The sequence below is a fragment of the Trachemys scripta genome, chromosome 9 (assembly GCF_013100865.1).
Source record: "Trachemys scripta elegans isolate TJP31775 chromosome 9, CAS_Tse_1.0, whole genome shotgun sequence".
Lineage (NCBI taxonomy): Eukaryota > Metazoa > Chordata > Testudines > Emydidae > Trachemys > Trachemys scripta.
Genome location: NC_048306.1, coordinates 93,135,431 through 93,148,685, shown reverse-complemented (window position 1 = coordinate 93,148,685; position 13,255 = coordinate 93,135,431). Strand labels below are relative to the sequence as shown.

At 43.2% G+C, this 13,255-nt stretch overlaps 1 protein-coding gene across 4 annotated transcripts in view; it reads right to left on the bottom strand.

The window, feature by feature from the left end:
- Positions 1 to 13,255, bottom strand: part of MFN1 (mitofusin 1) — a 46,620-nt gene that overhangs the window by 4,585 nt on the left and 28,780 nt on the right. For 3 of the 4 annotated variants that reach the window (XM_034782737.1, XM_034782740.1, XM_034782741.1), the window contains 6 exons: positions 12,912 to 13,038; positions 10,286 to 10,390; positions 6,774 to 6,876; positions 5,297 to 5,526; positions 4,061 to 4,216; positions 2,744 to 2,940 (listed from right to left, as the gene is read on the bottom strand). In XM_034782737.1, the coding sequence (XP_034638628.1) occupies positions 2,744 to 2,940; positions 4,061 to 4,216; positions 5,297 to 5,526; positions 6,774 to 6,876; positions 10,286 to 10,390; positions 12,912 to 13,038 (918 nt within the window). The remainder of the gene's footprint in view (positions 1 to 2,743; positions 2,941 to 4,060; positions 4,217 to 5,296; positions 5,527 to 6,773; positions 6,877 to 10,285; positions 10,391 to 12,911; positions 13,039 to 13,255) is intronic. The other variant, XM_034782739.1, reaches the window with a different exon arrangement.

The window sequence follows — 13,255 nt, the reverse complement described above, 5'->3', positions numbered from 1 at the left end:
TATATGCTGATGTTGCTACTGCCGGCTTCTGACTCCGAAGCTGGAGACTGTTCTCAGAGTAGTGGATTTTTGCTATTAACTTGGGGGTAGATTCACAAAGGGATGTAGGTGTTGCAATGCCTGACTCCTAGGTGTCCTGCTGCTTAGTGGAATTCTCAGCTCCAAGTTAGGTTCCAGGCTTCCCAAACAATGCATGAGAAGAGTTAGATGCCTAAGAAAGGGATTCTCAGAATCAAGTTGCTGAGTAGGGAGCCACCTAAATTAGCTAAGAATGAAATGCAGTGGACTGGGTTCAGGCTTAGGCCTAGGTTCACAAGGGAATTTGGGTGCCTGACAGGCTGAAGGGAGGGGCCTATCTATGCTTGGGATTCTCAGCTGTGAAGCCTCTCCTGGAGTTGGGCACCTAGGTCAAATCAGCTCTGGGGCTGGGGGCAGGAGGGCAGAAAGAGGGGGGCTCTATATCTGATATCCCAGAAATTAGAGCACTCACCTGGGATGTGGAAACCCAGATTACAATCCCTAGTATTTAGGTCTCTTACCTGCCAGGTGAGTGCCCTGACCACTTGGCTTTTAGAACCTTAACCAGTTTAACTATAGGCAGTGTTCTGAAAGGACTGCTTCCCTCACTCCTCAGGTGTCTCTGATCTCAGGTTATTGATTACTCTGGAATGTCTCTCCATCTCTCCTGTTGGAGATGGTCCATTTTGTATAAATAATTAAATAGCCATTGGACAAGAGATAAAGGGAGTGACTCGATAGCTTGGTGGTTCGGGTTTTCACTTGAACCCAACTCTCCCACCTCCAATCAGGCAGAGGAGGGATTCAAACTTGGATCTCCCACATCCCACGCGAGTGCCTTAGCTGCCAGACTATGGGGTATTCTGGGGACACCCACCAGCTGTCTGTTATGTGTGAGGCATGATCCGATAGGCATACTCTGAGCACACTTCCTGGATCAGGACAACAGGTGGGAGAATACCTCGTTTGAGCAAACCACAGGGACTTTACTATGAGTGAGGGCTGTGAGCAACTAGTTAGCAGCATCAAGCCTTTAGGCACGGTTCCCACCACTAGGCATGTGCAAAGCTGTTGGACTTAAGCTCTTAGGCCTAAGTAGCTTTCTCAATCTAGCCCTTAGCATCTGAATGAGTTTATCGTGAAACACGGAACAAGTGTCACCAACATTCAAATTGAGCAAACTGACAGCTTTGATAGAGTCTACATTCATTTGACTTTTCTCATCGCTTCAAACCGTGTTCACCACATTGAACGCTCCTTCCACTAACTGACTGTCCCTGGTAAATACAGAGCCAGTTCTGTTTGGAACAACAATACCGAACGAACATTTTGATAGATTAAATGAAAAACCAGGACAATTCAAACTGGCTCAGAAAATGTTCCTGGGACACCGAGACATCTTACAAAACCTCCAGGACTGTCCCGATAGAACGGAGATGTGGTCACTCGAGGAGTGAGGGAAGCAGTCCTTTCAGAACACTGAATATAGTGAAACTGGTGAAGGTTCTAAAAGCCAAGCCATCATCCTGAGTCTTAAGTGATTCAGTGTTAGTGAAAAGGTTGCGACTATGGCTGCCTATTAGAACAGAGACGTACTCTCATATTTATACAGTAAGCTGCTTGGCAGAGAAACTGCACATAGCGATTGAGAATCATTCTAGATCCTCAAATAGATACAAGTTGGGGTAAGAATTTCACATTCTGCTGTTTTGCCAGGGTAAGCACAGTTATCATCAGGCACAAATTAACTGTAGGACTTCAAATAATTATGCTGTAATACCCATATGAGTTGTCTCTTTTGTTATTGTGTAAATCCCCCATTTATCCAAAAGAAACAGACCATTTAAAAGGGCATCTTAAACACAAGATAAAAGGCTTAAATGTTACAGGCCAAGTTCATCCCTGGCATAACTTAATCCACTTCAGCCCGATTTAGATGGAATTACGCTAGGCATGAATCTGTCCCACCATCCTTTTTCCATAAGTGCTTTTTATTGTACAAGTCAAAACGTCTCTGAATGATGGGAAAAGAAGGGCATTATTTTCATCTCTCGGCAACAGCATGAATATTTTTTGCTGCTAAGTGCTAATGAAAAATTGCATAATGTAAGTGCTTAGGCACTAAGGAAGCTTGCTGGCGACTGCTCTTAAACATGAACTGGACTAGTTTAAAGTCAAGTAAAGAGTAAGAATGCGCAAACCAAGGTTAACAAAACTACAGCTCCAGAAAAGTGATGCTTTTTCTGTTAAACAATGTCCATAAAATTCCTTCATTAAAAATAAGCATTTTGTTAAAGGGGCTCAATCAACTTAAAAGCCACACTTCTGAGAAGTTCCCCTCCCCCCTTGTTCAACCACCACCTAAGGCTACTATAACTGAAAGAATATTTTTTCCCTCCACTTTGTGTAGTCATTTTCTCTCTCCCTCGGTACAGTCAGAAAGGTAATCGTGGCTATGTGAGGTCTTTACACGAACAGTGAAGTGCAAAACAGGACTGTAACACCATACAAAATATGAAAGGGGGATTCTTTGCCACCATAGTAATCGACCCAACTTTAGCTCATTTTTTTAAATTGAATCGATTTCAAGTTGACCTTTAAACCTTCTTACTTAGCATCTTTTCAAGTCTCTGTTGTAACTTTCATTGATAAATACATGCACATAGATTATCCACTGAAATGTATTTCCTGTATTAGTGACTACAGTGATAAGTATAATACTTACTGTTGCACTTGATGGCTGCAATTTGCACTAGTAAAACTGACAATCATCTGCAATTTTTCAGTAGCATAGTTTACAAACTGCTGTTTAAAGGCTCTCTCTTTTGCCTTAGTTGTCCAGGTTAGTCTCTCATAGAGATACAATACTCCATACATGCTTAGGGAAAGACAGATGAGTTTCCAGCCTACAGTTCTCCAAACCTGAAAAAGAAGCATCTTTTCATGACCTGAGCTGAGTTATGTGACAGTCGCTCTATGGAATGTATTTTGTCAGAGTACGGTCAAAATTAGAAGAAGATAGAAAAGTGTCAACTTCCTGTTTAAGGTTTTTGCTCTCTGTACCTTTCTGTCCGACTGGATTAACAAAACATGTTTTTCATCCAGGTAGCACTGCAGAGCAACTCAGCTACATCTGCCTTGTGCGTCAGCTGCAGAACTGTTAGCTAGATTCAGATTACAGAATCTTTATTGCTAGTGATAAAGTAAGAGGCAGAAAGCAATTCCAAATTGAGTCTGACAAAAAAAATCAAATCATTTTATAATTTAAAAACTGAGCACATTTGTATGGAATAAATATAGGCTCCAACATGACCCTACTCAGCCAGTTTTCTTATTACATACTTACTACGAGCATTTAATGCATCTTATACCCTTTACTGCAGTGCTATTTAGCCATGAAGATGTAAAGATTTTGCTCCATTAGACAAAAAGTATTTATCCTAGATACCCCATCTAGTTTGCAAAGTGGTTCTGATGCCACAGATCTTGCATCCCTTATTCACATAAGTAAGGGTTGCAGGATTGGAACCATGGTGTAGAGTCATATAGGTTAGAGTACAGCATGACTGATTCCTGGAGCCTTTGCCTATGACGAGTACATTTAAAAAAACCCACAGTGGAGACCAAAGAAATCTAATAAACTGATCACTCAGTTTAAGTATTTTAAATTAACTATTCTGTAGCCATTTACAAAGAAACCTTGGCTAAACTGATTAGCAAACAATTCTTTACTGTGCTAAATACTAATTTTTAGATTTCACCTGTGATTGCAAGGGGCTTATCAAGTGCATGAAAGGAAAGTGCACCTATTGTTTAGTAAGACTAACTTCATTCGACATAGTTCTTTTTAAGTCATGAGTTGAATGGAGCTATGCTGATTCATGCCATCTGAGGACTAGGCCCATTGCTAATTAGACTGATTCTAAAGAGCAAGCATCAATTCTATGCAGCAGTGATGGCATCCCAAATAGTCAAAAGAGTACATGTGGAATAGTCTCTGCCATGCTTTCCATTTATAGAGGTGGTTGCTAATGCTACTTGCCACTCCTCCAACGATGATGATGCTCATAGATGTCCGTGATGTTAGTGAAGCTAAACTCGTTACCAAAGAAACCATGAGTTCCTCCTGTGATACGTTCTCTGGAGTTACGGCAGGAAGACAGGTGGCAGAGGGGGTGGAAGCTAAAGGACGAGGGATCTAGAAGAGCAGAATAAGGCAAACGGAGTGATAAGCATTATGGAACTCTAGAACAAACTGCTTGGTTTTATTATTTATTTTGCTTTCCCATAAGCAGGGTTAAAAATTGTTTGTTTGTTTGTTTTTAAGTGGATAAGATCATCGGAGATTCAAAAATGCTCTTCATTTGTTTAACCCTGAACAGCAGTAATGGAGTATTAGTAGTTCAGCAAACTGATTAGTAACTTAACAAGAGATGGGTCTTTCCTGAAAATCTCATCGACCTAGACAGGGGTGGGTCAAGAAGCGAAGAGCTGCCCCAAATTCCTGAAATATAATTAAGGCTTCTAGAATGGACTGTAGTTAGTTCTGTTCGATTCCCACTCTGCCTCATCAACTCCTAGCCACTCTCCACTATTCTAGCAGCCCTGTGCCCATCTGGCAGTTCTTTCAGCCCTTCACTCCTCTACAAATGGACCCATCCACCCATGATTTTTTTTTTTTTTTTTTTTTTTTTTACACTTTGAAGCTAGGGCAAAGTTCTAAGTGGACCCTAGAGCCAAATTTCATGGTGACCTCATGATGGGCTGAACCAAAATCCCAGATCTGAACAGCCTCTCCAGCTTTATAAGGGGAGCAGGGAGGGATAACATCTGGAGCCCTAGCGGCTATTGCTACATTTATCACAACAGCAGGAAACCATAGTTTCTTTCCACTTGTTAGTGTTGACATTTAAAAACTCCATTGCCCCAACTAGTCAGACAGTCCATAAGGTTGAGGGAAGTAGGACTGGCTTTGCTCCACTTTAATTATACAAAAACTGTAAATGAAGAGGTGACCACAAGGTTAGATACAGAGGTAAAACAAAAATCAGAGTCCTCAAGAACACACAGTAGCTGCAGGAAGTACTAGAAAGATGTTCTGGCTCCATTTCATCCATGAATATAACCCAGTAATAACACCCCTCACCAAAACAAGTTTCAGACAAAGGGAACATGGTGAGCAGACAACACACCAAGTTATTAATACACATGTAAAATAATGTATAGAAAACATCAGATATCAACCCAATCCATTCTGAAAGACCTGGGAAGCACTCACCTGTGAGGTTGGATCTGCCAGCCCGAGTAGCACTCTATGAGCATTCTTTGGGCCTAGGAAGCGGTTTACAAGGGTGGTCCACCCCAGGGAAAAGCGGAACGTGATATCCTCTTGAAAATCTGAACACAGACTGTGACAGTTCAAATCGTAACTGAGGTCAAACTTCCTGCATGGAATTAGCAACTGAAGCTGATTCTGAACACCAGAAGGTAACAATGGCGTCAGATTTTCTAAAAACAAAGTGGATGAGCAAAATTTAATTACTATGCAAAACTTTACTCCATCTTGGGATGGTCATATGATGCACTAATTCTGAAATTCAAAAAGCCAGATACAAACACCTAAGCAACAGTATTAACTGAGGCCTAACCTACCAATTTGTCTACTTAGCAATTTCCATTATAATTAAGAGAGTGCTCAGCTCTGTGCACTGCACAGTTTAAACATTATTTGTCCCATTAGGATCAACTATTGATCATTCCAGCGAAACAAAATGGAAAAAGAAAAAGCCATCCAGAAAGGCAGTGGTGACAAGAAGGGGAAAAATGGTCAGAGATTAACTGAACCAATCAGAAAGATCTCTAGCTAGAGTCCTGAAGTCCAGGATGGACAAAGGACTACTTGGCCAATCCCAATAGCCTTGCGTAGAAATAAAGAAGAGGTGACTTCTCAAGATCTCAGGAATAGGTCACTAAAGGCTTCATATATTTCCTCAAGACCTGACTGTTTCATTAGCAGGAATCAGTTCAGACTGGGTGGTTGGACTGGCGTTTAACAAAAGGAGTAGAGAAACAGGAGACCGCACCAAAACGTGAGCTTCAGGATAGAATCCTAGTTTGCACTGAGTGAACTAGGATAAGGCTTACACTGAAGAAATATCTGACAATCAGGTACTGCCTATATTTTAACATGGCCACTGTCAATTCAAGTTATTTTACTCAGTTCCCTTCCCTAAGCTAGCCATACAGAGGTTAAAAACACACAGGAAGGGAAGAAAGGTAGCAGATCTAGAGTCAGTGGGGAAGTCCTGTGTTCTAATCTCAGTTCTACCACTAACTCAGTGTATCACCTCAGGCAAATAAATCACTTAATCTCTGTTTCACAGCTTCTCCAAATCGGGATAATAATTACTCCTACCCAATCCGCACAAGCCCTGTGGGAAGTAACAGTTGCATAGCACTTTGGATCTGTAAAGCGTTATAAGATTGTAACTCAGTAAATCCCAGTCACAGTATGTAATTGTCTAGACAGGAACAAGTAAAAGTAGGAATTTACTTGGATTAAACATTGTTAAGGGAGGAACTGTTTCTCCATTATTCATGTGTACAGCGCTTAGCATATGAGGCTGTGACCTATGATTGGGACTTCTTGATGCTGCCCCAATACAAACAACAACTCTACGCAGACAAAGTCCTTTTTGGGTTAAGCTGGAGACTCATATTTGTGTGAAAGTAACATTACTCTGTATAAATATTACCAATCATTTCCTGCTGTGACTGATGCATTGACTGATTGACTTCAGCGGAGCAACGGTCAGCCAGGTTTTTTCCCAAACCATCTTCTATGTGCTTGTTGAGCTCCTAATGTTTCATGAAGAAAGCATGTACATAAGTTAATATCAACAAGCCAGCTATGTTGGAACAATTTTGAAATATGCTGAACGCAAGAAATCCCTATAATCTTTGAACATATTGTTATCCATGGGGGGGGGGGGAGGAGGAGAACTTGGAGAATGATCATGCACTCAAATTATAAATTCTCATGGTAAACTACCGTATATACTCGTTTATAAGACGAATTATTTTAGTAAAAAAGGGAAGCACCGGAGAAGGGGGTCGGCTTATGAACGGGTATAGAGAGGGAGAGGTGGGACACAGCCCCTCCCGCCCCAAACAGAGGGGGCAAAGAGAGGCTGCACAGCCAGCAGAGCCAGAAGGGAAGAGGCGGGGCCAGAGTGTCTCCGCTTCTGGCCACGCTGCTCTCCCCCCAGCCTCCGAAGCAGCTGCGCCACCTGGCCCAGCCCACCGGAGCAGGCTGCGGCCATGCCGCCTGTCCTGCTAGGCCAGAGACATCCTCACCTGGCCCACCCCAGCTAAGGTGGGAAGGGATGGGATGGGGAGAGTGTGGGAGTCCCGGGCTAGTGGGGTCATATGGGAGGTGGTCACAGGGGTTACTGCCCTGAGCCCCAGCTTCTCCCCCGCCAAATTTCCCCACCAGTTGCTGTCCCAGCCCATCAGGGTGAGCCGCTGGCGCACCGGGACACTTTGTTTACTTAGGTTTACCTCTGTGCCTGCGGACACTCGACGTGAACAAACTGTCTCGGCCCGCCAGCGGCTTATCCTGATGGCCCGGGAGCCAAAGTTTGCTGACCCCTGAATTATAGGGTCAGCTTATGAATGGGTCATTAAAAATTTCCATTTTTACTTATCCATCTTGGGGAGGGGTGGCTTATAAACGAACCAGTTTATGATTGAGTATATATGGTAACTAGAATTTTAAAAAGGGCTGATATCTGTAACATTGCGATCATTAAAAAGGTAGCTGAAAAATGTGTCTCAGTTTTCAGCACAACTGTTTCAGAGAGAATAATGCAGGGGTGGGCAAACTACGGCTCACCGGCCTCATCTGGCCCATCAGACCTTTTAATCTGGCACTCAAGCTCATTGTCCCTCTCCTGCCAGGGAGCGGGGTCGCGGGGTTGCCCTGCTCCGCCCGGCGCTCCTGCATGTTCAGGACCTGCGTGACGGGCGTGAGGGCATGCATGTTACTCCAGCTGTACAACCCAAATGCACTTCACATGCCATCAGAGCCTGGAACGTGCAAGTCCACATGCCTGCTACTTGTTGGTTTACGTGACACTGATGTTTTAGTAGTGTTAATTTTCCATTGTTAAGGGTGACCAGCTGCATTGTTCACATTAATCAAAGAGGGTATGGAAAGGGGGTAAGTGTGGTTTAATTATTGTAATACGTTGTTATGACAGTATATTTATAATAGTAAGTAAGGTTTTATGTTTATTTCCACTAAAATGTATCTTTATTAAATAAAGTTTATTTGAATATCTCTGAATTGTTAAATTCCATGAGCATTCATGGCCCGTCATACGATTCCCATACCTAGATGTGGCCCTCGGGCCAAAAAATTTACCCACCCCTGGCATAATGCCACTATATTACTTTGGAAAGTCAGAATTGTCTTGGTCTGATGGCAACCACCTCACTGGCCTGAACAAAGAGAAACCAATCAACAATATTGGTGGAAGTCAAAGTATAATGCTTTGGGAGCAGTGATGGTAGGTAGAATACTCATTCAATCCTAGAAATGGAGATTACTTGCACACCATTAAAGTCAATGGAAATTTTGACATGCACTTTAATGGGAGCATGATCAGGGCCTCTGAGTACCAGGCTCATGAGACGATCTTGGAATGTATGCTCCTTTTAAAAGTTACGGTTAAAGTTGGTAGAAATTCAAACAACAAAAAATGGCCTTTTTTTAAAGTGAAAATTTCCATGAATTGTTGACTCCGAAATATTGTGTCCAGTGAATTTGTGACTTTTTGTAATTGAAATTTATATCAAAAGTATTCTCAAAGTGGTTAGCAAAATGTTTCATCTACGAAAAACCAGTAAATATAAACCAAACTAAAAATTTTAGTGACCATTCTGATAAAAATTTCAATTAATTAAAAAAACTTGAATTCCCTCTCCCCCCGAACTCTAAAATGGAAACAATTCCAAAATCTTTTGCAACTTTCTCCCCATCATGTTTAGTTATTGTAATCTAATTTAATAACAGAAATACACAGATACATTGGATAATAAAACTGCTAAGAATGAACACTACCTACACAAAACAATGTACAGTTATTCTTGGGGGAATTTAAAATTCTGTATCTTTTATTTATCAAAACAACAATATAATCACACCAGTTTCAATTATTTTGGTACTTTATTTCAAAATACCTATCAGCAAGTATGTCTAACAATACAGACAACAAAAAAGAATCTGTCCCCCGTTCCCCCCCAGGAGCAGAGAGTTAAAGAAAACCCTATGACAACCCACTTCCTGTTTCTCTGTTATGCTTTTGTTGGGCACCTCAATCTGGGTGTGTCACATGTGTCAACTGGGCACATATTGGGGGAAAGCTCTGCCGCTCCCATCTCAGACACCCCCACTCCCAGAGCTCAGCCACGGGGCACCCTGCCCCAGATACCTGCACCCCCTAGTCCCCAGAGCCCAGCCGGGACACCCTCCCCTCCCCCAGCCCAGACACACACACCCTTACGCCTGCCCGCCCCCCAGACAGCAATGCTACCTATCCTCCCAGAGCCCAGCCGCAGGGCACCACCCCAGCCCAGACCCCTGCACTCCATACCTCCCCATGGCTGGGCTCTGGGGGGTGCCTACCCAGCCCAGACACCTGCTCCTAGTTCATAGCTTTTACTATGTTACTTTTAATAATTCACGTACTATATACTCCTGGGGGAATTCTGCACCACTGCACAATGCAAAATTTGCAAGTTGAAGAGCTGGGCTCTGCTGGGTCCAGCAGCCCCTAATGGCAGCCAGCAGCTCCGCAGGACCGCCTCCCCCTCAGAGCCCAGGGAGAGAAACAGCCTGATGCTGGGACCTGGACTTTATGGAGTTTTCTGCACACTGCCTGCTGGGAACTGAAGCTGCCCAGAACTCTCCAGCTTCCCCTCCTCCCCGTCCCTGGCAGTGTCTTGTATTTGTGAGCTGGAGAGCTGGGCTCTGCTGGGTCCAGCAGCCCCCAATGGCAGCCAGCAGCACCAATTCTGTGTGTGGGGGGGGAATGAAATTCTCCACAGAACATTAATTCTGCGCAAATTCTACATTGTGCAGTGGCACAGAATTCCCCGAAGAGTATACAGTGCATGAATTATTAAAACTAACATACTAAAAGGTAGAACTAGGAGCCAAGGTGAATGACAATTATTTTCATCAAACCACTCAGGTGCTACTTACACTTTTATACAGCTTCAATACTTGTGAAGAAGGGTGAAAATCAGAATAAAATTCATCAACCAAAACAGAGAGTCGACAAATCTCATCAGTCATCGCAGAAGAAACCTGAAAATTTTAAAATGTAGACATGGCAATAGAAGATTTCCATTAAAAACAAAACAAAAAAAACAGAGTGCAAAGGAGGAAATTATTAAAATGCTAACTGCAACACTAGATTATTTAGGTTAAAAACATTTTGCTCATTCTGATGATTAATCAAAAAATGTGAACAGTTAGCAGTCTGTTGTTAAAATCCCCCTCCAATGTAAAGAGCACCTCATGAATTAGCTAGTTCTGACAGATAAAGGGGGCCACCATCTGCAGCCTCCGACCTTATTTTTCCAGACATCTCCGTTAAAAAAGATTCCAGAAGTAATTTAAGAATGGCTACTTCTCCTCCTACAGTAACCGCAGTCTTCTGAGATACATTATCCACATGTATTCCACTTCTGGTGCACATTCACCCCATTCATAGGAGATCAGAATCGATTTAAATAGTAGTGGCCAATTGGGACATTGTCTTCAGCTGTCAGGTGCCAGAAGGCAAAGGGTGAATCGAGTGAAACCTACCTTCAATTCCTTCACTGAAGCAGAATTCAGTTGATGTAGGAGTCCAGAGTAGCAGAGAAGGATGGCGGGTTGTGGAATACATGTGGACAACACATCTCAAAGAACTAGTTATGTCTACGCTAAAAGCTTTGTATGTGTGCAGGGGGAAATCACATCTATGTACTCATGCTAGCACTCTTCCAACTAGTGTGTATAAATGCAGCAGTGTAGCCACACGAGCACAGGGAGCACAGCAGCAGAGGCAGGGCTTAGACTTGCTGAGGCTACATAGGGCTGCACAGGTGAACCACCCTCAGTTCCTTCTCTACCGCAGACTCCCACAGAGGAAATTCCAAAGCAGAGGAGAAAGAAATACACTTTGAAGAACGCAGTTACTTCACAGGGTGAGTAACCTTTCCTCCTTCTTCAAGTAGTGTCCCTATTGGTGCTCCATTTCAGGGGACTTTGGAGCAGTATCCCCAGGAGGTGGGCGCTTCAGAATAGAGTCCTGAACTGAAGACAGAACTGCACTGCTAACTGCTGCATCAGATCTAGAGGCCTGAACCAAGACAGTGTTTGGAGAAAGTATGTATTGAAAACAATGTGGTAACTGTGCAGATCTCAATTACTGAAACATCCTTAAGTAGGGCCAGCAACATTGATTGTGACCTTGTACAGTGGGCCAATACCCTAGCAGGAAGTTGGGCATTGGCAGCATCATAGCAAGTGAGAAGACACCCTGAAATCCACCTCAGTAGCCTCTGGATAGAAACAGTGGATCTCTTAGATCTGTTCACAATGGAGATAAATAGTCTAAGAGGTTTCCAAAATGGTTTGGTCCTATCTAGATAGAAGGCCAATGTTCATCTGATGTCTAAGGTAGCTTCCTGTCCTGAGTTATATGGTTGGAGGGTGGGGTGGGGGGGGGGAGTTAAACGGATAGGACTGGTTCAGATCAAACTCGAATGACACCTTACTTAGGAATTTACAGCGTGGACATAGGGGAAACCTTGTTTTTGAAGAATACTGTAAAAGGAGGATCCACCATCAAGGTCCTGACTCTCCACCTCTTCAAGCCAATAGAACGACTATTAAAAAAGGCCATCTTCATAAACTGGTTCAGAAAGGAACAGGACACCATTAGTTCAAATGGGCGTCTTGTGAACTTTGGGTCTTCCCAGCCCCATCAGTGCCGAAGGAAACTGTAGCCTCTATGGTACCAGGCAGAGAGGTCCATGATTCTGAGACCGTTGACCTAGTGGGAAACCAAGGTCTTTGCGGAGCAAACTTCCTGGGGCCTCTGGAACCATCCCCTTTCTGTGGGGTATTGAGCCGAGGTCGAAGGGGCACTAGATCTGCCCAGAGACTGAGGTACATGGGATTCTCCCAATCTGGCTCTGAAGCAGGACAAAGAGAGCTTGATCTCCTAATTCTTCCTTGCCCTGGATCTAAGGGCTGAACAGAAGTTCACACATTCCACAGAAACGTGTGACTCTCCTAGGCAGCTAAAACACTTGGAATGGCCATTGCTAACTGGGATGGCCTCCCAGCAAGTAAGGCAATGTTGAAACCCAGAGAGCTTGGCATACCCTCCCAAGGAAGGCACGTCTCCCCTCACAGAGGAGAGAGGAAAAAAGGCACTCATCTCACTAGTAAAACTAAACTAACAACTATATTAAGCTAAACGAGTACTTAAGAAAACAATTCTAATTGGATGAGGCACACTCAAGGTGGACATGCTAAGCTGCTCTCTCAGGCCAAGGCAATTGAGAAGGAACTGAAGGTAGTTCACCTGTTCAGCCCTATATAGCCTTGGGGGAGGAGGGGTACATGAGGATGTGTGCATGGGCCACATGGGCACTGCTAGTAAAAGTCTCCAATTGAAGGCGTATGGGATACATGCACATCTGAACTGGAGCACCCATAGGGACACTACTCAAAGAAAACCAGGGTGAGCCACCAAACTGTGAATTTAAAGATGGAAAATATTCCCTTCTTTGTTTGGATCTAAGACATTTGCTCTTTGTATGCAACCCACCTTGTTCTCTACTTCCTCAGTAACCTGTTTGATTTTTTTCTTAATATCCTCTGTTAAAATGTTCAGTTGGTTTCGAACAAATTCCAACCTATCTTTCTGGTCCTCTCGCTCTTCCATTGAATGAACTCTAAAGTAACAGAAAAGAAATCACCATCACTAGCCGTTCTCCCAGAAACATAAGAGTACAAAGAAATGTAATAAATCCAGCATGGATGAATAATTAATACAGGAGGGTTTATTAAGCAGTCAAAAGAATTGGAAGTCATATTGGGCTGACAAAGCTATCAACTGACATAAGCAAATGTCCTACTTGTCAGAATGCAGGTATAATACACATTGAGTTT